Source organism: Nematostella vectensis, chromosome 9 (assembly GCF_932526225.1).
Source record: "Nematostella vectensis chromosome 9, jaNemVect1.1, whole genome shotgun sequence".
NCBI classification, from domain to species: domain Eukaryota; kingdom Metazoa; phylum Cnidaria; class Anthozoa; order Actiniaria; family Edwardsiidae; genus Nematostella; species Nematostella vectensis.
The window spans coordinates 3,881,514-3,907,810 of record NC_064042.1 but is presented as its reverse complement, the minus strand read 5'-3'; the positions used below and the strand labels follow the sequence as shown (position 1 = coordinate 3,907,810).

The 26,297-nt window shown below is 40.6% G+C and overlaps 1 protein-coding gene across 4 annotated transcripts; it reads left to right on the top strand.

Moving 5' to 3' along the window:
• Window positions 1–969: 969 nt before the first annotated feature.
• LOC116616599 (hemicentin-1) lies at window positions 970–25,795 on the top strand. 4 transcript variants are annotated; one of them, XM_048733114.1, is made up of 20 exons: window positions 972–1,136; window positions 7,210–7,614; window positions 8,294–8,554; window positions 9,524–9,651; window positions 10,225–10,286; window positions 10,696–10,835; window positions 11,608–12,006; window positions 15,354–15,614; window positions 15,951–16,078; window positions 16,324–16,385; window positions 16,625–16,758; window positions 17,203–17,463; window positions 18,101–18,228; window positions 18,497–18,558; window positions 19,601–19,737; window positions 19,970–20,005; window positions 20,285–20,368; window positions 22,830–22,857; window positions 23,077–23,113; window positions 24,978–25,795. In XM_048733114.1, the coding sequence occupies exons 1-20, from the start codon at window positions 1,088–1,090 to the stop codon at window positions 25,179–25,181; spliced, it is 3,006 nt and encodes a 1,001-aa protein (XP_048589071.1). In that variant the 5' UTR covers window positions 972–1,087; the 3' UTR covers window positions 25,182–25,795. The 4 variants fall into 4 exon arrangements, with proteins under 4 accessions (XP_048589073.1, XP_048589072.1, XP_048589071.1 ...); XM_048733113.1 differs by having other exon boundaries at window positions 20,285–20,374; XM_048733116.1 differs by lacking the exon at window positions 23,077–23,113 and having other exon boundaries at window positions 970–1,136; window positions 24,978–25,159.
• The last annotated feature ends 502 nt before the right edge of the window (window positions 25,796–26,297 follow it).

The following is a 26,297-nucleotide window of genomic DNA, read 5'->3' as shown; positions in this document are numbered from 1 at the left end:
TTTGCTAATTTTTAGTTGCGGCTGGTTTATTTTTATTTTATTTTTGGAGCATTCCAAGGCTAAGACACTCCCAACATTGAGATCAAGAAGAAAACGAAAACTGGCAGTACTAACCCGCAACAAAATGTTATAATTTATTTCCAGTTCTGAAAAAATTGTTGCACCCTGCACGTTGCACTATTAATAGCAGGCTTATTGCGAGCGTATTCAAGTATAGTACTGTACACCCTTTTGTAACAGACCCGGCGAACCTAGATTTTTGTCGTTTTTTTGTTGAACTTACCGGGTTATTTCCACCCGCGTCAGCTAATTTTTATTTACCGCCAGTCACTCAACTTCCTCGTCGGATAAGAAAGAAACTGTTCGGGTCGATTTAGACATTTCACCGGGTGCCGGGGGGGAGGCTAAAAGCTCGTCGGGTAGGCCGAAAAAATTTTGCGCCGGTGGAGGGATCTGGTAACAAGCTGTCAAGTCTTGAGTTTAAATCTGTTTAAATCCGCTGTGCAATTAGCCTACCGGGACACACAAAATAGTAGAAATCCTCTTTGTTATTTTTTTTTTTTATTTAAAACCTTAAAAAAATATTATGACTTGACTTATAGATTTCAAGGTTTGATTAAACCCGTCACGCTTTTTTTGCGTTATTAGACTTGACACACAAAAAGGAAGTATTTTTCTATAATCCATATTAACCTCACCTTCTTTTCCTTTCCGTTTCCTAAAACCTTAAAAATTTATGACTTGACTTATAGATTCCTCAACGCAAGCTTTCAAGATGTGATAACACCCGTCACGGTTTTTTTTTTTTTTTTTTTTTTTTTTGTTGTTGTTTTTTTGGCGTTTTTAGACTTGGCACATCCACAGAAAGGAAGTGTTTTCCTAGAATCCATATTTACCTTGCCTCCCTGAATACAGGTTTAGCGATGGCATGGATATCATGTGAGCGTCTGATTCAACCTGGGTTATGTCTTTTGCAGTCAACTTTAGTCAACGCCCACAGTGGATTCAAAAGGCCGTGTGGCTGCGACTTCAATCACACCCGATCGCCATAAGAGAAGACCACCACACTGCGGGAATAAAGTGCAACATGTGGTTACTATTGATGTTGTCGCTTTGTGCATCCCTTTCTAATACTGGTAAGTACTCGTCACTATAATAGCAAACAATTGTCACAAGTGGATTGTACTAAACTGTGAGGAAAGACTCCTCTACAGGAAACTAGTCCTAATTGTCTTATGCTAACGAGTTATAGGTAGATCGGCTTTTACCTTTTATTGTTCTCAAAGTTTACCTCGGTGTGCATCTTTTGACGGTTCGAAAATAACTTGACTTTGAAATTTTAAGTTTTGTATATTCGTTATACTTAAAAACTACTTTACTTGCCGTTTCTTGATACTTATCTTAGGATAAGTCTGGTGGGTACGATTTAATACGGCACAACTGACCCGTTTTTAGTCATTTTTATCTTATGTTCAAGGCATGAGTCCCAGCAAACATACAGAGCACACACACTAAAAGAACGTGTGAGGCTAAGATATCAGCGAGATATTTTTTAAAAAGAAAGAATCAAAATGTGTTCATATTAGATACTTAAAATACTGTTGCTATCTATAGTTTGTGCAATTCTGTTTTTTTTGTTATTTCATTGGTATCAATAATCTTATATACAAAAGCTGGTGTTTATATTTCAGGCTACACACACAATGTCACTGAAATTAAAGAACATCCTTACGAACGTATACAGGATGCGCCAAAAATGAGAACTGCTAAGCCTCAACTGAAAATTAGATACATACTGCGTCACAAATTTATGTATACTCTGCAATATTTTACAGATCCCCTCATATTTCAGATCATTTGCCAGCGCTATTAAAAACAATATTAACACTATTAAGTCCCTAAAAGTCCCTATTTAACCTATTTAGCGTAAAGTTTTGACCATAAAAAGACAAAAGTCATTATTTGTCCGAAGCTGTTTCCACTTTTGGTCACATGATTTTGTTTATTGCGAATTACGCAGCAAAAACGCGTGTCTCAACAAGTTAGCTTGGACTTTAAGTGATGTTTATTATTGTGTAATTAAGTGTTCAGGGATCAAGTTCTTATGGTAAGATCAATTATCGCAAGCGCGATATACGACGTAACGATTAAATTTAAGCTGCATTTATTGAATATTTGTAAAAGATTTTACCCATGACCGTTTTTTTATCTTCGTGGAAAGATGGGTCGGTTATTTACGAAATACAAAGAAGTCGACAAGCTATAACACTCGTTTATTTATATACTTGAACCTACTTGATTCTGTCCTGACAAACACAAGGGCCCCGTGAAGGCTTTGTTACGCAAACATAAGGTTGGCTCTCACTTGGACGCATTAGAGCGCAAGAGCACCGCACGTAATTTTCCGATTCTCACAACCTTATTATACACTTAATCTTCGCGAAATCAAAATTTCGTGATTTTGAGATGGCGTTATTTTGAGACACTTTATTTTCGCGATTTTCCTGTTTTTTTTTTTTAACAAATCACTTTATTTTTGCGATTTTGGAATAAATAAATCAAGCAAAACAAGTGGAATTAAAATGTGCTGTAATCCTCAAAACTGAAACAATTTGTAAAAAAAGATGCGCGGGCTTAATTTAGTTTCTATAAAAAAAATACAAGTCTAACTCAACCCCTCACCGTACTATATGTACATTAGTTGACTAAATAGACAAGGTGTTTCCATAAAGCTTATTAAACGGACAATATTCCCCCAAAGGCTTCTTGTGTACTCACTTAATTTTCGCGTCAATTTATTTCGCGAATCTTTTAAAATCGCGAAATTAAAGTGACGCGAAAATTAAGTGTTATAAGGTAGGACGTAAAGCGCAAGAGAACGCAACTGCTTAATTTGCTTAAGCTTGTGTTTGACCGATTCTCACTTGTGCTGCGCTCCCGTTTGCGCTTACGCTTGCGTTTTTGCGTCCGAGAACCAGCCGACACAGTTTCTCTCTTGCAACTTGTCTCGCAATTAAACATTGCTAGTCGCACGCGAAAATGTTTACATGTGACACACACTTTGCAACTTTTTTTTCAAACTTGCACAAATCGGTGTTTTCTTTAGGTAATTCTATGAAATCCTCGAATTCTTTTGTTTTCTGAGGAAAGATTACTAATTACTAGCGAATTGCCACCCCCCCCACCCAAAAAAAAAGAAAAAAATAATATGGCTGTAAATTAGCTGGGCAATTTAGAAGAACAAATACCTTTTTTCTTAATTTTGTGCTAGGGATAAAAACCACAGGTTACCCGAGAATAAAATTTACAAAATAATTTGAGAATGCAAAACATACAATACGAGCATGGAAACATCCTGCGAACATACTTCCCATATGTTGCTAGTGATTCCAACAAATACAGCCTAAAACCACAGGGTGCCCGAGTCTTACATTTGCATAAATGACTCACGTAGATGATTATTCAGAGAATGTTTGATCAGGATGCTATGCTAACTTATTATGAAAAGATGCGATATTAGCAATTGCAGTCCTGCATTGAAATTGCGTTTTTTTGTACCAAATGTGTATCCTTGCATAACATTAAAACCACAGGGAGCCCAAATATTAGTTCTTTAAAAATGGACACCAAAGTTACTTGCTAGGCATAACATAGATCAGCCCTCTTTCCGTCTAGTCTTTGGTACCCGGCCTGTTCTCATCCGACATCCCAGCTATATAAAGAATGTATTTAATGCATTGTTAAACAAAAAGAGGTAATTGCTAAGGTTTGGCACTTGCATAACAGGACTTGATCATACTCATCATCACTGTTTTCGTCCTCTGACTCATCTACTTGCTTGCCATGTTATGGGGGCTCTTCGCCTCTTCAGCCATACATTAACAGGCTTCCGTTGACATCAGCATCCAAACCTTGTCGGCTCGATAAGACTGGGTGGATCTGGGTCTTTCGTCATGTAGACAGGGCTGAGATTTCCGTCTTGCTTTTCTGATCCATGTTCCTCTGGACTCGGCCAACATCCGAACGTCTGGAAGCTGGCACGCTCCATATGTCGCCTGAGTCTGTCTGATGTTGGCAGAACATCAGATGGCGCAGCTCTTCAGCTGATCTTGATACAGATAGAGAACGCAAACAAAAGCCTCTGTCTTCGCTGCTTTCTCATTATCGAGGGCTTGATGCTGACCAAACAGACTAAGCGCCGATTGGCGTGCAGCTCTTTGTCTTAGCGTTAGCCATGGTTTTCTCTTTCCTCTACCAGAAAGGCTGCTTGTGGAATCGCACCCGGTTAACACATGGAATGCTGGTGGTGACTGGCAAAGCCTGTCACCTAGCCTTTCATGTATTGAGTGGACTGGGATACTGGGATAAGTCTCTGGCGGTCGCCAGTGCTTGTTCGAAACCAAACCCCTGACATCCGATGGCAATGAAGTGCGCGACACAAAGGGCGAGAACATCTGTATCTAGGGATTGAATGATGACTGTTGAGAAGTCGCTTGCATCGTAGGCAGCATGCAGAATCATTTGCGTGTATGTTCTTTCAGGGTCTGGATAGGGGGGGGGGGGGGGGGGGGGGAGGAGGTGGTCTGCATCTCGGTAGTCAGTTAAAATTTCCATAATTTGTCGGTAGTCGGTAAGAATTATCGGTCTTTGTCGGTAGTCCGTGAATCCAAGCTAGTAATTGCTCTTGTACCAGATTTAATGGATAAGTAATTAATAACTTATTGATAATAAATTTATTATGGATTAATAATTGACTGAAAAGATGATGCAACAGGAAATACATAGTGCAGATTCTGAAATGGCCGAATTTGAGTAGATTGACGATGGAAGTAAAGAGTAAAAATACCCAAAATAATAAAATGTTGGTAATCAGCAAATATTTTTTGTCGCTATTCACTAGTTTTTTTCATGTTTTGTTGGTATTCAGTTACTTTTTAAGCCGTTTGTCGCTAGTCGGTTTACCCCGACTCGGTTTGTGGACTCAAGCTTGGTGATTTCTTCCATTGGCTGCTTTCTCCCCATTGAAAAGACCTCCTCATATGAAAAGATCCTTCCCGGGCATCAGACGGTCTTTTTCTTTTGGTTCTATATGTACTTGGACCATTGTCGTGACTCTGGTGTATTGTGGCCTGCGTTCCTTATCTCAAGACCATCTGTAAACCCTTTCCTGGCCTCTTCCTAGCCTGGATCGTTCTATCCAAATAGTGATCGAAGGCCATGTTAAGAATAGAGCAGCTTTGGGTGGTGATCTGCCTCATGATGGTGGTGAAACGTTTCTGCGCAAGCTCCCAAAATGTATTTGGATCTGAATAATGCCACTCCACCCAAGATATTTACAACATCATGTGTCAAAACCTTCCTCAAGAATTTTGACTTATGGTGAATTTCCTAAAACTTCCATCATTGTAGGCAATTCGCAGGAAACTGCTAGGTTGACTTGTCTTGCATTTGCAAAGTCTTCCAAACAGATCTCGGTCGGCTTTCACTGTGAACATTCTCTTAATTTAGTCATTCAAGGACAAGGAGCTGTCACCAATTGTTTTACCATTGACTCATTATTTAAAGAAACATATCAAACATATTCCTGTCAATTTGAGACTCGCGGCAAGATCTTGTCAAAAAAAAACCTGACAGCTTGGTCAAATTTTTATCTCACTAATCTTGAAAAGCCCTTAGACCCAGGCCTCAGACCCAGGCCCCAGACCTTAGACCCTTAGTTCAGATGCTATATTTGACACTGGAGTATCACGGTTAGGTAGCTTCTGAGTTATAAACGACAAAAGAATAAAAACTCTATGGGTTATTTCTCAAGCTTATTATGCTTGTTTTGCATGCTTTAACCATTGACGCCTGGCTATTTTTGAGCTGAATTTACAAAAAACAGACTGAAAACAGATACTTCCCCCCCCCTATTCTGAGTTTTATACAGCCCGTCAAAGTCAAACACAGCTGCACCTAGTCAGCGGTATCCTAGCTTTCCAACAGTGCTTTGCGGTCCCCACTTTTAATCCCTCGTCGTTGCGCTGAAACCAGCACAAGTTGATGGTTGCTTGTATTTTTCATAAAAAATACAGCTATGAGCATATTAGGAGAGTGTCTCAGGACATCATGAAGTATTTTAGGGCATAATTGAGTGCTTTGCTTATGGATATTTGCAAGCAAAGGTGGATTCATGATGATTTTTTCTTGTTTGGCTTTACCTGGATGAGAAAATAATTTTCTAATGAATCACCACAGCTCTCCTAAATGCTGTCTTTTCTGAAACCAAATTGATTCCAAAATTGTTTACACTGCTATTTTGGGTTTGTATGATCTGGAATTGATTTGTTTGGCTTCGGGGTGAAAAGACTTATAAAAAACCATCTGACTTTGGGGAGAGGAGTGTTGACTGGCCCTCCCCTCGTGAATTTTTCCCTGGATCTCCCAGAATTCTTTGCAATACGTAAAGGCATCTTCGTGGTTTTACAAGCCTTCAAGGAGTGGACATTGTGTCTTGAGGCCATGGAAATGTACCTTGAGGATCAGAATAAAGGTATCTATTTGTGTCTTGAGCTGTGTTTGCTGATCTCTCTCCCTTGTGTGGTATTTTGAGCGTTTTATTGAGAGGGGTGATTATGCTTTTCTTTCCTTGTTCGATTTGAAATTTGTCAAAGAACCTGTGCTATTATTTGGCTTAAGAGTAGTTGCCATATCTTCAAGACCATTTATCCCTTAGACTAATGCCTGAGTATCTTCATCTTGTTGTGTTTATTTTGCATTTATGAATTTTTGGGTTGTGGATACTTCCCAAAGCCGGTACAGGCCGGTTGAGGGGTCAATGTGCTAATAAATTATTTTGTAAAATTCATACTCGGGTACCCTGTGGTTTTTTTACCCGAAAGAGAAAAACGTAAATACTTCAAAACGTATACCACAATCCGATTCCACTAACTACCAGACGTTGTTTAGGGGACCAATGTCTCCTCAAATCTGCTTTTAAACCTTCTCTAGTTCTCGACTTGTACGAAACCCCTATTTTCCGGCTTCTGCCACCAGACTAAAAACTGTTAAGCTATTGAGCAAATTTGATTCCATTGAACCATTTAACAGCTTATCCAACCTAAAATCACTTGTAGATTCCCCGGTGAACGTGTTATTACAAAGTACGGACCACTTTGCTAATAAAAAACCTCCAATATATACTGGTTTTTATCCTTCTTTCATCCCCAGCTGGGTTCGCTTGGACGTCTGTTCATCCCAGTCCACTCGTCGTCTTTCTCGGAGACAACAGCACAGACGTCGAGTTAAGATGGGACTTCGATCTGCAGATCAGTAATATCTTCTACGCGAGACTAGAGCTGCTCGACAGTGCGGATAGCAGGACTAAAGTGCATATTAAAAACATGCAGCCTGGAGAAATGGGGGAATGGACAAGTTCTTACTATTTACTGAACGTTACAATCCCTGACTATGATTCCACGAGTACTGTCGGGTTCATTAAGCTTACCATTAAAAATATGGAAAATCAAGGACCGCATATTAACGTGGAGGCTGTTGACACCTACTTTTATCGAGTAAAAATTATGACATTAATGGGAACAATTTTTCAGAATGACGTATCTTTTCGCTCGTTTAGTAAGTGTTGAATAATTTTAATAGTATATATCTTTTAATTGAAATAGACGAGCTTTAGTGTTTTATCATTGTTGCGATAACCAAGTACAAAGTACCCGGCCCCGCAAAACTACACAACGAGTTTATTGAACAATTTAAAAGCACATTAATTTTCAATAACCATTTGTTTTTAACTGCTATCAAAGTGACGATAATGACAAGGATGGAAATGAGGAAAAAAGAGGGGGCTTATTTACACAAGTTTTGAATCAGTATTATAACCTATTTCAAATAATGTTGCACTAGCAAATGCATCGTAGGCCGCACTACTTCATAGCAGGTAACGTATAAATGGGTAAATCCTGGTCTTTGAAGGCCATGCAAAGAATTCGAAATGAAGAAGACTGATGCAGCTTTCCTAACTGTATTAGTTTTTATTTACGCTTAGGCTATATTTAAACGTCGTATTATCCATGAGCCGTATTCAATGCAAATTGATGCAAATGAACCAGGATTTTTCTTTATTCGCATGCATTTGCATTAAATACGGCTCGTGGAAAATACGACGTTTGTGCATGGCCTTATTTGGTTACTGTTTCAAACCTATGAAGCACTGTGGGCTACGGCAAAAGGATTCTCCGAGGGCAACCTTATTTTAAAAAAGGTGTATAACTTAACAATATTTTTTATCTTTTATTAGGAAAACCAAATTTGCTGTCTTACCCCACTAACCACACCATTGCCAAGATTGGCAGCAGCGTGAGCCTGGAATGTGACGTCAAGGGAAAACCGCCACCCAATATCACGTGGTCAAAACTTGGCGACAACCAATGGCGATCGAAGGGAAGCGTTATCCGTATCTTTAATTTCACAGTCGAAGACCGGGGTATCTACGAGTGCAGCGCGTATAACGGAATAGGTCCAAACGTCACAGCGGTATCACTTGTGCAGTATACTGGGTGTAAGTGTTGTACTTACCATACATCTTTGATCCATCTTATTAGAGCATAGAATAAATATAGAAAAAAGAACTGTAACAGGTTTGTAATTCCCGCTTTTAGTGAGAGTGCGTACTCAGGGGGGTTTGCAGGGTACGCGCGCAGCCCCCCTTGGCGGCCAAAAAGTGGGTCATTTCTTATTTAGGTAATTCCCTTGAATTGCACTGCGCACCCCTTCTGTGCATAGTGGCGCGCGCTGTTTGCTCGAATTTTCCGGTATTAAGCGTGCGCGCGCGCCATAGTTGCACAAGAAAAAAAAGCAAAAGGCGCGCGTTTTTTACTTAAAATCGCTTTGACAGAAAAACGAAGTCGGTTACCCCCATTTTTTATTTGCTCAATTTGTTAAATATATACGGAAAATGATATACTGAAAGAAGAAAAAAAGTTGGCTTGTAAAAGTTTGTTTACTTTCTTTTAAAAGCCGTAAAAATACTTTAAAATGGCGCTTTTTACCGTATAAATAATGGCGAAAACAGTGTCTTTTAGTGCGACATCTTGAAATGTGATTTGTTTTGAACGTTTGCTACTACGGTTTTTTGTTTAGGAGATCGGATTTTGGCAGCTCGACAAACAGAACTTAATTTTCTAAAGACTATAGGCACTCTTTTTGAAAACTAAGAGTTGGGATTTTTCCTTGCGCGATCAGTAAAAACGCGTCAAAAGTACGCCCCTCTTTTGTGAAAACGGTTACCCCCTTTTTATAACATAACATTTTAAAGCCCTTTACTTCAATATTGTTTATTCCAAGTTTTAAAAAATTATTTGTTGTAGAACTCTTTCAAGGGGTAATTACCTTAAGCATTTCTCCAAATACTATGCTTTTTCCATATATTACCTATGACTGCGCATCCCTGCGCAACTCGTAAGCAATGAGAGATTTTCTCTCTTTCTTTCTTAATTACTTTGTTACACGTCTTGGCGTTGTCTATCAGGTACGTCTCGATGTGCAAAGAAAGAAGTTGGTGTTGAGATGACCGACTTGAAATGGACGGTTAGGTACAGCTACTCGTGTCTGTACACGCCTGAAATTAACAATCTCAAAAGCAGAATTGAATACGAGGTGAGAAATGCTGCTGCCGGTATGAATGCACGAAGAACTGACGAACGAACAGACGAACGAACAGACTAGTGAGTGAACGAGCGAATGAACGAATTAATGAGTAAATTTTGCAGTTCAATACAATTATTTTTTTGTGTGCAGGTGTTACTAATTTTTTTTGTTATGAATAGCTCACAGTTATTGCTATTTTTATAAAACATGCATTTTTTATTCAAGGAAATTGTGCCCTCTCTGCTAATCAATCAATCTCGTTTTGAAAACTGTCCCTTTTCTAGTTCGCTTGGTCAATCCCTTATTTAGTCATTACATACCATATTCGGAAATTCAATCATTTTTTCGCTTTTTTTTTGTCGCCGCGAATTTTCACGTACATTTGTAGGAACCCATGTGCACTACGATTTAACTCTTTTAGAACATTTAAAGAACAGCCATTTATTAATATGAACACGCTTAATAATGACCTTCTTTCAAAGATGACAGTTTTTTCTGTTTCTCTCTGCCCCTATTGCATAGTATTATTGCCATGATGAAAATAGGCAGGTGCTATAAAATAAATGATGCTTTATTTCTAAGATTGTTCGTGAGTACATAGAACAAGGTGTAAACATCTTTGCAGCACAAGTTACACACTTCAGGTAAGTTTGAAATATTTTATCAAATCGCTATCTTTTATCTCAGAGTGGGCGTCTATTACCCCTCTCAACCTCCCTTTATCTCCGGCAAAATACCTATAACTCCTAAAGAAAACCTTTTGGTGCCACTGTAGTGGCGTAGCCAGGGGGGTGGCCTAGGGGGCCCGGGCCCCTTTTAGCAGACAAAAATACAGTAAATGTATGAGACATTATCTAAAACACAGGAGAAAATGCCTTGCAAGTCCCTTTTGGGCCCCCTCCTGCTAAAAATTCCGGCTTCGCCGCTGCACTGACATGTGTAATACCATGATATAATGCCACATGTTACTATGTTATAGCCAATATACAGAGCGCTCCTGCAAAATACAATTTCTTCCTCCCTGCCCAGCTAACAGTTGCTATGACGTCATAGGCGCGGGAGTGTCGTTGCCGTCATATCGTTGCAGCAGCCAATCAACTCAACAGTAAATGACGCGCCCGTGCAAGGTCTGGTCAGCGGAGGGCACATGGCGGGGCAAGAAGTCACTAGGCATCTCGTCAGTCCCACTGGAGGTGAATAAGTTACGTGTTTTCCATTCTCTCTCTGGCTTTCTGGAAATGAGGTTTATAAGGTATAGGTTTTATCCACTGCCTCTCTTTAGACCCCACAAGAGGTGAATTAATTACATGTTATCCCCCCCCTCTCTCTCTTTCTAGACAGGAGGTTTATAAGGTATAGGTGTTATCCACTGTCTCTCTCTAGACACAACAATATTGAATAAATAACGTGTTATTCCCCCTTCCCCCCCCTTCTCTCTCTTTCTAGACAGGAGGTTTATAAGGTATAGGTGTTATCCACTGTCTCTCTCTAGACCCCACAATAGTGAATAAATAACGTGTTATTCCCCCTTTCCCCCCCCCTCTCTCTCTAGACAGGAGGTTTATAAGGTATAGGTGTTATCCACTGTCTCTCTCAAGACCCCACAGGAGGTGAATAAATTACCTGTTATTCCCCCCTCCCCCCCCCCCCCTCTCTCTCTCTCTCTCTCTCTCTCTCTCTCTCTCTCTCTCTCTCTTTCTCTCTCTCCCTCTCTCTCTTTAGACAGGAGGTTTATAAGATATGTGTTATCCACTGTCTCTCTCTCCCCCCCCTCTCTCTCGCCCCCCCCCCCCCCCTCTCTCTCTCTCTAGACTGGAGGTTTATAAGATATGTGTTATCCACTGTCTCTTTCTAGACCCCACGGGAGGTGAATAAGTTGTAAAGTTACGTGCTACATACACTGCCTTCCTCTCTGATGATTTATCATCATAATCTTTCTACTCTGATTTTCCCTATCATCATCAGCTGCCTGGACTAAGACGCCCCAGACTCCTCTATACGTCCTTCTAAACAAAAACAGCACTCTCGTCAACTTGCAATGGGAGTTTGACCTTCAGCTTGATAACCTGGTCCTCGTGGAACTCAAACTCCTCCGAACACCTTATAGAACCAGAACAATCACAAATATCACCGCCGGACAACAAGGGGAGATCTTGTCCAACACGTACTACCACGTGACTGGCCGAGCGCCAGATAAAGGGGACGTGAACCGAGTTGGTTATGTTCAACTTATCATCAAGGATGTGGTAAAGCAAGGGCACGAGGATTGGGTTGCTGGATCATCAGATGCGTTTACGTACAGCCTGGTGATACGCCCGACAAGTGGACACAACATCCAAAGTGATGCTCAAGTTATCGTCTACAGTGAGTACAGATAGATCACAAAGCACCAGAATTATAGAGCCCTGACAGAGCACAAAGCACCCCAAACACAGACCATAAAGCACCCCAAACACAGACCATAAAGCACCTCAAACACAGACCATAAAGCACCCAAAACATAGATTATAAAAGAACCAAAATTACATACTACAAAACAAAACAGTTACAGAACACAAAGCACCCCAAACACAGACCTTAAAGCACTCCCAACACAGACAATAAACAACCACAATTATATGCCACAGAGCACCCCAAACAAAGACCACAAAGCACCACAAACACAGACCACGAAGCACCACAAACAAAGACCACAAAGCACCACAAACACAGACCACGAAGCACCACAAACAAAGAAGCACAAACCACAAACCACCACAAACACAGAAGCACAAACTATAAAGCACCACAAACACAGAAGCACAAATCACCACAAACACAGAAGCACAAACTATAAAGCACCACAAACACAGAAGCACAAACCATGAAGCACCACAAACACAAAAGCACAAACCATAAATCACCTCAATAATAGACCACAAACACAGAAGCACAAACCACAAAGCACCTCAATCATATAGACCACAAAGCACCACAATTACACTCCACAAAGCACCTTAATAATAGACCACAATCACAGACCACATAATCATATACCAAAAAGCACTATATAATTACAGACCACAAAATACCACAATTACAGACTAAGGGGGCGTTCACATAAATGGGGTGGGGAGGGGGGGAGTGCAAAATATCCAAAGTGAGCTTCTAATTATAGTCTAGCAGTGAGTACGATCAAACAAAATGTGACCCTCCATGGGAAAATGTACACTATGGCTTTGAGATTTCGTGCGCACGCCGAGCGCAATCCGTGCTCACGAAAAGAAATTCCGTGAGCACGGAAAAAAAATTCGTGCTCACGGAAAGAAATTCTGTGAGCACGGAAAGAAATTCCGTGGGCACGGAAAGAAATTCTGTGAGCACGGAAAGAAATTCGGTGAGCACGGAAAGAAATTCCGTGAGCACGGAAAGAAATTCCGTGGGCACGGGAAGAAAATTCCGTGCGTAAAGGTGTGTGCTTTCCCTTCAAATCCCGTGCCCTGTCCCGTGCACAAGAATCGTAAATCGAGAGGCAGAAAGTCGGGAGTATTGTTATCGACTATGATTATAAATATGACAGATGTTAATTAGCAGGCTTAGTTGAATCGAATCGAGTGGCTTCTCAGATGGCTAGATCGCTTTAGCCTAAGTTTTGACATGAATTAACTCAGAATTATAAGTCTAGCTTCGGATTTAAGTGAATCTTTCACGGCATTTTTGTGATGCAAACATAAAAGAAAATTTTTACATAAAAGACAGTTTTTAAAATATTATTAACAGTAGAAAGTAGTATACTCTTCACTGTCAACTTCGCTTGAGAGAAGGTTTTAAACAAACAAGCAAATAAGGTAGACTTCCATATTTATTATGAGCACAAAGTATCCGTCGTACAACAGACAACGAGGGGAATATATCTTATAATGATTTAAAAATTATTTTACACTAATGTTTTGTTGGAATGTTCAATTGGAACGCGGATCCTGGTTGCGCACTTTAAGGGGCTTGCTTTTCCGACATCTACATTTGGTGTTGATTTTACTTTTCACGATGCTCCATGCAGCTTTTTGGCTTTCTCCTGGCGCTAACGGGAGCTTCGCGAACAGCAAGACTAAAAGATAAAAAATAAAACATTAGTATAATCATAAGAATGACATCTGTAACACGGGATATGAGTGACAATTATTAATTGGCTGTGTGTGTTAAGTGTAAGGAACTTGGGAAGCGACAATTCCAACGGAATAAATTCTACTAAGTATACCTTAGATAAAAAGAGTAAATACAAAGGAACGGAAACATTAAATCGACAATCGGTAAAAAAAACGAATGATAACCCCGAAAAAAGCAACATAAAAAAAACATGTGTTTTCAAAATAGGAGCTTTGGCTTGTGATGGAATAGGTAATCATAAAATAGTACCTTTAAGCGAGATAAGACGCGTAGGGTCTAGAGCATCCTTTCCATAGTTTCCATCACAGTTACTAGATGCCAGCTCTTCGTCCATGAAGAACAGCGAAACCAGCTTCAACGCACACAGATGGTGCTGTCTGGCTTCTTGCAGGATACTGCTCACGTGCCTTACTCTCCGGGGGGTGATCAGTTCCTCGAGAACAGTTTCTTCTGACTGACTTGTATTAGACTGGGTAGGTTGAGGGATTGGCTGATGACTAGCAGGGATAAGCGGCGACGGATTGGATTTTTCTAGCGCTGTTGGTGTTTGATGTGGCTGTAGGTCAAGCTCTGTCAAGTCGCTGATGCTAATGGTCGGAAACTCATCGCTGGCCTAAAATAAGAAATAAATCGAAATTTTAGAAATATTTTCTCCTCTACTCTTTCCATGACCTAAGCGATAAATGTGATCAGTGTAAATTACGGTTAGCTCGTGTACAAGTTTATCAGATGTTCTGGGAATCGTCTTGACGTAGAATGTTGAAGTATGGCATTATCAGTAACACTTGACATGCATTTGAATGTAATTGTTCATTAACATTACCGTGTTTGACCGATCCAAAGCTTGCTGTAGCTGATTGAGCTTAATTGTAAGGTCCTGAATTTCAGGTATTTGCGCTGCTGATGGAAAAGAGTGTTGCGGTTGTCAGGAACTCTGCTAACTGGGGTAGTCTTCTGGCGCCGGTTAAATTTCCAGGTCTCCTCCTGAGCCCGCTGGTCGAGGAAATAATCTTCATAAGGATCTCTGTGAGCTGGGGTGGGGTTAGCGTCTCTTTCGGTTTGGTTAGATAAGTGGAGTCCAGGGTGCCGTCATTTTTGCATTGTACCATTTTTTGCCGAATTTCACAACTACAGCGTCTCCAGTGTTGAGTGCGGGATACTGCGTCTCGTTTCTATCTTCCCGCCTAAGCCTCACCTCTTTCCTTTTCGGACAGTGCGGTTGATCATGCCACTCACATTATGTCTTCTATTAAATTATTGCGCATTGGTAAAACTCAGAAACAAATAATATAATAATATACGTAAGCTTCAATTTGGTACAAATATCATCCTGATCGGTGAAATATATTCGATAAGTTGATGGTAAGTCAAACTAAGGATTTTAGCATACTCTTATTATATGACGCTTAAACTCAAATCTAGTAAAATCTTTTGAGTTTTTATGTTACTCTTTTATTCAGTTACTGCTTTGCAAAAATGTTAAGGTGGCGTAAAGATGCGTAAATGTTTACTTTACGCCTACTTTACAATATATCCACGTATGCGTTAATAAAACTTTTTACTAGTGGAGCCCAAGCTGCTGTCGTATCCTAGCAACCACACCATCACTCAGATTGGCGGCAGGTTGACGTTGACGTGTGAGGTCCAAGGAATACCAACACCCAACATCACGTGGTCTAAGCTCGGCGACCCGCGATTGCGGTCAACAGGGAGCACCTTCACCATCTCTGGATTCACAGTCGAGGACCGGGGTATCTACGTGTGCACCGCGTCTAATGGAATCGGACCAAACGTCACAGCGGTATCACTCGTGCAGTATACTGGGTGTAAGTATCTGGTATTCTTCCCCTTTTTCTTCTTTTTTTTTCTTCTTCTCTTTCTTTTTCTTGTTTTTCTAGTTCTTGTTCTTCTTGTTTTCTTTTCTTCTTGTTCTTCTTCTTCCCCTTTATATGTCCAAAGGTGACGTGCTTAAGAGGCCTATTTTTACCTATCCCTGCTTTACCTTGTTTTTATTCTTATACTTCTTCTCCTACTCCAGTTTCCACTTTCCTTTCAACCGTTTCCATTATCCGCTTCTCAGTTACCCTTTCCCGTTATACCACCACATCCTTTTCTTCCGCCTCGCTCATCCATTGTTTTTTTCCTGATGCTCACTTATGTAGGTGTAACAGACTGTACCAAAAGAGAAGTGTCCATTCAAATAACAAGCCTTAACTGGAGTGGGAACTACAGCAACCCTGATGTGTATACCTCTGAAATAAGGAAACTCAAGAACAGAATTGAATACGAGGTGATTAGATATCATATGGAGAAAAAAAAAAGGATGGTATTATTGAAGACTCTCAATAAGAAATGATCCACTTATGGAGGCCAAGAAAAGGGGGGGGAGGGGGGAACGCACCCAGGCCTGAGAATGATGTCGATGAAAAGTAAAGTGGATTTTGTTGCTGATATGTATTTAGCCTAGTGTTGAGTTAATATTTGCTTCAATATGTACCTTAAAAGGTTTATTTGACGATATCTTTTTCTAATCAGATCTTCAGAGAATACGAACTTCAAAGTCTGCCTTTATATGCCGTCCAAGTTACAAGTTTTAGGTAGGTCGAACGTGTTGAGTCCAGCATTTTGAAACAGAGAAGTTCAGCTGCCCTGTTTTACAATAGACTTAAGTTACGGAGCTTTAGGTTATCAACTTTTATTATACTAAGCTCTTAATAACGTTGGAATTATTAAGTCATAAATAAAAAAATAACTAAAACGAACACCTCAATCAATAACATCATGCCGTTGTTCTAAGTAGCTCTTCTGAACTAATTTTAAATATTTTCTTCCAAAGATCCGGTAGCGTTATAACCAACGTGTCTCTACAACAGCCGGGTAACAGCGTGAATTTTGCGCCTTTGCAAAAATTAATTGACGGGGGACGATTGGCCGGACAGACAGTCAGAAGATTAATCGGACCGCAACCAGGTACTAGTAGCAATAGTAAGACCAAACTACCTCCATTCACATCTTTATAATGGGCATCATGTGCACATTAAAAAGCTCACTAAAATGGAGTTAATTTACCCTTGATTTGCTACTTACACATGACACTCGTGAACTGTAGAATTGCATCAAGGAAAGTTTTTGTTACCCAAACACAAGAGATGAACAAGCGGATTGATGCAGTGCATTGATTTAAGAATTTAGTAACACGTCCGTAGCCAGGATTTTGATAAAGAGACAGAGGGGGGAGGGGGGTTCGTTTACGCATTAATTTTATTTTAGGTAGCTCGTCTCAGCTCGCAGTGTTTTGTTTCCCTCGATAAGAGCGGACATTCCAGTCGAGTTGGGAAGGGGGGAGGGGGGTTCTTTGGACCACCGAACATCCTTGGCTACGGGCCTAAGTAAGTTAACGATTCCTTTTTCTAGTGAGGCCCGAGCTGGTGTCGTATCCTAGCAACTACACCATCACTCAGATTGGCAGCAGGGTGACGTTGACATGTGAGGTACGAGGAATACCAACACCCAACATCACGTGGTCTAAGCTCGGCGACCCGCGATGGCGGTCAACAGGGAGTACCTTCACCATCTCTGGATTCACAGTCGAGGACCGGGGTATCTACGTGTGCACCGCGTCTAATGGAATCGGAACAAACGTCACAGCGGTATCACTTTTGCAGTATACTGGGTGTAAGTATTGCGTATACCGTCTTTCCTGCTCCGTCACTTATCTTCCATTCACCTCCTACCAACACTTTACAACCATTTTCTTCTCTCCTTTTCTCACTACACGTTGTATTCCGCGTTCTTCTCTTCTCTCCCACATCATCTACCCCCTTACCCACCTTGCCTACTTATTATTGTATGTCTCCCGTCGCTCCTGCTCTCGGGCCACCCGCTTATCCATCCCCTTATTACACCATCTCCCCCCACCCTTTTTCCATCTACCTTTTAGCCCTTCCCATACCCAAGCTAGGCAATTGCACTTAAACCAGTCATCTCTGACGAATAAGGTACGCTGCCCATGTAACAAAAATCACCCAGGGCTTAAATGCCGATTCATTAAAGCCAATTGAAATACGCGAAAATATTCTTTTGCACCTCTTTTTTGTCAACCATCAGCAATGTGATTACTGTGTGTTGTCTAAAATGTTCACTCGCTACATCTATTCACTCCGTTCACTCAATGTTGTTACTGTGTGTTGTCTACAATATTCACTCGCTACATCTATTCACTCTATTCACTCAATGTGGTTACTGTGTGTTGTCTACAATATTCACTCGCTACATCTATTCACTCAATGTAGTTACTCTGTGTTGTCTACAGGTACGAAGGACTGCGCTAAGAAGGAGGTCCCAGTACACGTGATAAGTCTGCTATGGACTGAGCGCTACAGCAAGCCGGACTTGTACACTCCCGAAATTCAAGACCTCAAAAAGACAATAGAATATGAGGTAGAATACAACAGGGTTTTTTTTTTTTACACCATTGAGATGCTTATTCCTTCTTATCTGTTTTTGTTTATTACTAGGAATAGAATCAAAAAGCCCAAACTGTCGTGATCTCGTACAAGAACAATGAATACAATACACCAAAAACTGGAATTCGACTTAGCCGCAGAGTCGAATTCCAGTTTCTGGTCTTTTGTTACTGGGGCTAGTGTTAGTTATATGAATTTGTAAAAAAAACAAACACTCCTAACATTTTTGTTTTTTACTCAAGATTACTCGAGTATACCAAAGGCAAAATGTCGACATCTATGCCGCACAAGTCACCAGCTTCAAGTAAGTGAAAGATCAGCGTCAATATATTCGGAATGGAATCATTGCCCAAAAGTCGCCCTCTTTTGATTTCCCTAATAGGAGCGCGAGCTATATCTTATGGGCGTATCCCCCAGTAAGACAAGCAAACAAAATCGGGCGCACGGAGAGGAGGACTAAATCCGCTTGCACGATTTCGATTTGAATTGCATATTTTTGCCACGGAAAAAAATCACGTTGATGGCTCTTTTTATGGGGAGACAATGGTTCCTCGCTCCGATTGGATGTTTATGAGAGACTCCCCGGTCTAAATTGAGGTCGGTAGAAAATATGGCGGGAAGCGAGATAGAAATGTCCGTTGTAAAGCAGTTGCAAATTAAAAAAAAAGGCGCGCAAAGAAAAGCCGAGACAATTTAAGCTCAGAAATGCTGCAGGCGGCTAGACTCACCGCTTGCAACGACTGAGAAAAAAATGGCAAGTTTTCCCAAACTAATAAGGTATGGTTAACTTCGGTAAGCTTGAAATTTTTGCATAAAGGTTCCTTATGTTATGTAAACCAACATATCAAAATATATATATTTTTTTCTAATGAATCGTCTCCGAGATATGAGGCTTGAAGTTCAATTTTAAAATGTTTAAATTATGAATTCTCCTCGTTTTTTTGGGAGAAGTCGGACTCTAATCAAAGAATAAGCCAACTTTGCTCGCTTATATCTAAATTTCATATCTTCTAAGTTTTGAATTTAAGCTTTTGGTCAGGGGAACTCCTTGTATGGGGAATCTTGAGCTTATATATCGAGAATTGGAAAATTTCATGCCATTTTTTTGCTCTGTCGCTTACAATATAAAAAAAAAACACTTGGCCGTTTTTATAAAGAGGTGATCGCCCATAACGGTGTTTAAGGTGAAGACGAGAAATAAAGGCTAACTGTCGATGTCCGTGTTTAAATACAGAACCATCCCTTGTTAGGTCTTTTTTAGTTGATCCTCCCCCCTTCTATATGGTTCGTACTTATGTTAATGTATAATGTGTAGAACAGTCTGCTAGAAATTCTGCTTCTTAAAGGCGCGGGAGTGTCGTCGCCATGGTAACCTTGCAGCAGCCAGGCGACAGTGTGAATGACGCGCCCCTACAGGGTTTAATAGACAGTGGAAAGTTGGCCGGACAATTTGTCCGGCATGTTCGCATCGCCCCAACCACAGGTAGGGTAATTGACAGATTAATGAATTCGTTTAAATAGCTTTGAAATGGTTAATGTTGGGAGATATCGAAGCGAAAAATGTGATGTGTGTGTATAATACTAAAAGCTTTGGAGAGCCTGAGGTGTGAGGTACAACTGCTCATAGGCTAAGCAATTAAGTAAAATAAGGCGGGCGTATAGTTGTATGACCAGCCTACTATTATCCCTAAAACTGTTTTCTTCTTTATTTTCAGCGGCAAAAGTTGTCGGATATCAGTTCTTATACTCTCGTGAGTGTCCGTCAGACGGTCATACTCTATCATTAATCTATATTATTTATCATATAATTATTAGTTCTTTTATTTTATATCGTCGACCGTAACCTCTCCCTTGATCTTGATCTTGATCTCGATCTCGATCTCGATCTCGATCTCGATCTCGATCTCGGTCACGGTCTCGGGCTCGGTCTCGGCCTTGGTCTTGGTCTCGATCTCGGTCACGGTCTCGGGCTCGGTCTCGGCCTTGGTCTTGGTCTCGATCTTGATCTCGATTGATTTGCTCTAATTCAGGTATTTTCATCGTGTGTGTGTCCACCATTGGCGTTCTTGTCATAATCATCATCATCCTCACGGTGTGCGTCTGCAAGCGACGAGGTACTCGTAAGTTGAACTCCATTCCAAAATAGCGCCATTAACATGGTGTGCGTCTGCAAGCGACGAGGTACTCGTAAGTTGAACTCCATTCCAAAATAGCGCCATTAACATGGTGTGCGTCTGCAAGCGACGAGGTACTCGTAAGTTGAACTCTATTTTATAATAGCGCCATTAACATGGTGTGCGTCTGCAAGCGACGAGATACTCGTAAGTTGAACTCCATTCCATAATAGCGCCATCAACATGGTGTGCGTCTGCAAGCGACGAGGTACTCGTAAGTTGAACTCCATTTTATAATAGCGCCATTAACATGGTGTGCGTTTGCAAGCAACGAGGTACTCGTAATGTGAACTCCATTCCATAATAGTGCCATTAACATGGTGTGCGTCTGCAAGCGACGAGGTACTCGTAAGTTGAACTTCATTCCATAATAGCGCAATTAACACGGTGTGCGTCTGCAAGCGACGAGGTACTCGTAAGTGGAACTCCATTTTATAATAGCGCCATTAACATGGTGTGCGTTTGCAAGCAACGAGGTACTCGTAATGTGAACTCCATTCCATAATAGTGCCATTAACATGGTGTGCGTCTGCAAGCGACGAGGTACTCGTAAGTTGAACTCCATTCCATAATAGCGCAATTAACACGGTGTGCGTCTCCAAGCGACGAGGTACTCGCAAGTTGAACTCCATTCCATAATAGCGCCATTAACATGGTGTGCGTCTGCAAGCGACGAGGTACTCGTAAGTTGAACTCCATTCCATAATAGCGCAATTAACACGGTGTGCGTCTGCAAGCGACGAGGTACTCGTAAGTTGAACTCCATTCCATAATAGCGCCATTAACATGGTTTGCTTGTGCAAGAGACGAGGTACTCGTAAGTTGAACTCCATTCCATAATAGCGCCATTAACACGGTGTGCGTCTGCAAGCGACGAGGTACTCTTAAGTTGAACTCCAATCCATAATAGCGCCATTAACACGGCGTGCGTCTGCAAGCGACGAGGTATTCGTAAGTTGAACTCCATTCCATAATAGCGCCATTAAAATGGTGTGCGTCTACAAGCGACGAGGTACTCGTAAGTTGAACTCCATTCCATAATAGCGCCATTAACACGGTGTGCGTCTGCAAGCAACGAGGTACTCGTAATGTGAACTCCATTCCATAATAGTGCCATTTGCGTCTGCAAGCGACGAGGTACTCGTAAGTTGAACTCCATTCCATAATAGCGCCATTAACATGGTGTGCGTCTGCAAGCGACGAGGTACTCGTAAGTTGAACTCCATTCCATAATAGCGCCATTAACATGGTGTACGTCTGCAAGCGACGAGGTACTCGTAAGTTGAACTCCATTCTATAATAGCGCCATTAACATGGTGTGCGTCTGCAAGCGACGAGGTACTCGTAAGTTGAACTCCATTCCATAATAGCGCCATTAACACGGTGTGCGTCTGCAAGCTACGAGGTACTCGTAATTTGAACTCCATTCCATAATAGTGCCATTAACATGGTGTTCGTAATTGAACTCCATTCCATAATAGCGCAATTAACACGGTGTGCGTCTGCAAGCGACGAGGTACTCGTAAGTTGAACTCCATTCCATAATAGCGCCATTAACACGGTGTGCGTTTGCAAGCGACGAGGTACTCGTAAGTTGAACTCCATTCCATAATAGCGCCATTAACACGGCGTGCGTCTGCAAGCGACGAGGTACTCGTAAGTTGAACTCCATTCCATAATAGCGCCATTAAAATGGTGTGCGTCTGCTAGCGACGAGGTACTCGTAAGTTGAACTCCATTCCATAATAGCGCCATTAACACGGTGTGCGTCTGCAAGCGCCATTAACATGGTTATTATTGGGAGCAAATAATAACAAAACCAGTCTGGCGACCGGGCAGAGAAGATTTGCAACCATAGCGCTCGTATGGTGCTTATCGTGCAATCTCGTTTTAAGATTTGTTTTAATTAGTGTACAATGTTAAGCTGTTAGCATAAATCCATTGGATAGCCCTGTGGAAAGGAAATGGGGCAGCCCTCTTTTTGGGAATTGCCCCTCAGAAGGCTGAATTTTATAATACATTAAGATTTTGAATGAGATTTTTTTTTAATTCCCAGCATTTTCAAGCTTCAGGGAGGAGGGAGGGGTGGTGTTTTTTTTTGTGAATCTGACAAACGGAGTGTGTTGGTTGAATTCGTATTTCGAAAAGAGTTAAAAAGGTCGAAAACTTTGGCCTTATCGGAACCTCTTGTTTGTATTCGAGTTAAAGGTTGTAGTCGATTCCGCTCCTGGGGAATCCTCCCTCTGTAAAGAATTCGTTATGCACGATTTTTTTATTTATTTTTGCATTCATACAAGTTATAGTCAAGGAAACAAAATTGATGGATCTTCTGTTGTTATTACCTGTAATTCACATGTTTCATGCAAGGGATAGTCTGACCTAGTTGTTTGATTTCTTTCAGCGGCGATTAAGGCCGACAGGAAAGCAGGGTAAGACAATCAATTCACGTGAGACCTTGTAACTGGCGATTGTTATTTAAGAAAAGGAGCGAGGCTCCTGGTTTTATCGCTGTAGATAATATAATGACAACGCACATACCCTTGAAAAAGAGGGCGAATTGATGTACAAGCGGGACGATAAACACAAATAAGTCATGATCCTTATAAAATGCTTATGTAAGTCTAATATATTTTCTTTATTTATTGTAGTCACCTGAGTGAAAGTGAGATTATTGATATGTGCGAGGTAACTTATTATTTCTTAGATTTTTTGCTCAGAGAAAACTTATGCTATATTTGTGCATTTGTGCGCCACGCAGACATGGGCATGTGCCCGCCCCCCAATATTTTCAAACATTATAAGCCAAATGACCAGTAGGGGCGTGGCTGTGCCCCCCATTATTTTCCTAATGTTTCTGTATTGTGCCCCCCCTCCCCACAATAATTCGAGGCTTGCTACGGCTATGAGCATGCGAGAACACAGTGTTGTTTGACACAATCTTCATCCCTCATAGGAGGATGCTGTCGTGCTCTGTTAAAGTACGCACTCAAGCATTTATTAGTTTTGCTGGTTGGAAAAGTACAGCTGGTGAACGTTTATCTTATTTTCATTGCTTTTTACTGGTATATTTTTCAAATCACCTAAAGTGTCCGTCGCATTGCGAAACGTAAAAACTCTGATTTGCATGCGTTTGTCTTACCTGGTTTAAGTGCCCCAAACATCTATCTCTATCAGTGCCGTAACCCGTAGAACTATGAAGAAAATATTTTTGGGCACAAACCACGTCCCTTCTCATTTTCATATATATATATATAAACTTGAGTGAAAATTCCCGTCAGCCAACAGCCAGTCTGTCTAAAAGGATCCAAGATACCAAGGCTCAGTAGCGAAAATATAAATATAGTAGTGTGAAGAAAGATGCTACGATTCCCAACTTTTAGACATTATTAAAAATTTACTAAACGTTTCGGCCCTTCGGCCTTCTTCAGTATAAAATAAGTTAAACTTGAGTGAAAATTCCCGTCAGCCAACAGCCAGTATATCTAAAAGGATCAAAGATACCAGGGCTTCATTTTTTAGCTTTTTAACTAATTTTATACTGAAGAAGGCCGAAGGGCCGAAACGTTTAGTAAATTTTTAATAATGTCTAAAAGTTGGGAATCGTAGCATCTTTCTTCACACTACTATATATATATATATATATGAGAATATTCCTACCATCGTATATATACTATTAACATTGAAATTTACATAATAATAGACTGATAGTTTTAGCTAAGGCGGTAAGAGGAACAATAGCGAGTTACATTAAATATGCGGGGTGAAAAACTAACAGTGCGGAACGTGTGAAAAATTGATAGCGCGAAAATTTAACGGTGACGGGATTAACAGTTCTAATTGTTTCGTAGCAGGGCTTTGTTTCTGTGGCGGCACGAGGACACGAGTTCATTGCGTTTATTTAGAGTTGATAGTTTGGGTTGGCAGATGATCGTCAGCTTTTCCTTGAGGCAGAGGTTGCAACGCTTAGTGGTACTGTTGTAGGCGGAGTGGGAAGAAAGAATGCGCCATGAAATAAAGTACTCAACCATGTTGTCCTTGAGAGTCCAGACGTGTTTGCTGAGTTATATATATATAAAATAATGTGGATGGGGGAGGGGGGAACAATAACAATAACAATAACAATAACAATAACAATAACAATAACAATAACAATAACAATAACAATAACAATAACAATAACAATAACAATAACAATAACAATAACAATAACAATAACAATAACAATAACAATAACAATAACAATAACAATAACAATAACAATAACAATAACAATAACAATAACAATAACAATAACAATAACAATAACAATAACAATAACAATAACAATAACAATAACAATAACAATAACAATAACAATAACAATAACAATAACAATAACAATAACAATAACAATAACAATAACAATAACAATAACAATAACAATAACAATAACAATAACAATAACAATAACAATAACAATAACAATAACAATAACAATAACAATAACAATAACAATAACAATAACAATAACAATAACAATAATAATAAAACCGTACTTTTGCTTCTGTAGGAACTGGATATCCCCTTGAGAGCCAATGTCGTCTTCTACAATACTCAAGCACAAGGGAACGAGCGCACCAACATGAGATCACCTGACGAAATCACCCAAGACAATAACGTAGTGGGTACAAACATGAAATTCTACGAACCAAAGGCATCATCTGTCCAAGCGAATGGCCAAAACAACAAAAACAACAGCAACAATACTCAGTAGATGAATTATTGACATCGTAGTGTGCTGCTCAGTGCGCATGACCGATAGCCCAGGTTACTTAGCGGGCGTACTCATGTGCCTTAGCATGCAATAAAAAGGCGAGGCGATTATTAAGGTTCTGTACGCTCTCCTAAGTCCAGTAATGATCAGATGATCACCATCTAATGAAATATTCATACATGATCACGTAATCGCCGATCTAATACGCAGCTTAGTGTATGTTTGTAACGCAATGCCTCAAAAGCCCTTGCCATCCCAGCAGATCATATATGATACGACTCCTTCTCATTGGCCGATATAGACACGGTGCTACTCGCGCTCTCATTGGTTGATAAGCGGGCCCTTCATCCTTGTACGGCCCGCTCAGACACAACGCAACACTTTGCGATACAACATTCTCTTGAAATGCTTTTTGATAAAATATCTTATTGTTCTCGTATGCGTGGGACGTACGAACGATTCGATTTTCCATCGTTCTTATGACCCGCAGCCTTCTGAGTCTATAAGTTCAGGTACGACTCGCGCACTAGGTCAATAAGAGCATATATTTTAGTTGGTATAGACATCTAATAATTCTTTAAGGATTAAGAACACTAATAAATGAAACTGTAGAATAATAAATCCGGGTATCAGTTTTGCCTAAGACCACCCCCCTCCCCCCTTCTCCTCCCTCTTTCATTATGTTCAAACCATTGACCCCCAACCGGCCTGTACTGGCCGTGAAAAATACACAAAAGTAAAAAAAAAAAATGAAAAAGGACCAAGATACTCAGACATGAGTCTAACGGATAAATGGTTATGAAAGCAGGCCCGTTACCAGGGGGGTTCGGAAGAACCACCCCACACGACTTGAAGGTCCGCCCTGATGAAGAAAAATTGAGTACCACTGCAAGCTAGGACGAGCTACCTAAGAGAAAATGGTCCGTTAAATGGGTAAACGACCCCCCCCCCCCCCCACTCAAAATCCTTGCTACGGGCATGTGAAGGTGAATCCAACCGAAGTGACAGCAACTACTTTTCAGCCTAATAATAGCTCAGCCTCTTTGACAACATTCACATCGACCCTGTCAACAAGATGCTCAAAATACCACCCAAGGGAAAGAGATCAGCAAACAC

Coding starts and splice junctions, on each gene's coding strand:
- LOC116616599 (XM_048733113.1), top strand. CDS start 1,088: ATGTGGTTACTATTGATGTTGTCGCTTTGTGCATCCCTTTCTAATACT. Junction 20,375..22,829: donor CTGCAAGCGACGAGGTACTC/GTAAGTTGAACT, acceptor GATTTCTTTCAG/CGGCGATTAAGGCCGACAGG. Junction 22,858..23,076: donor AAGGCCGACAGGAAAGCAGG/GTAAGACAATCA, acceptor TATTTATTGTAG/TCACCTGAGTGAAAGTGAGA.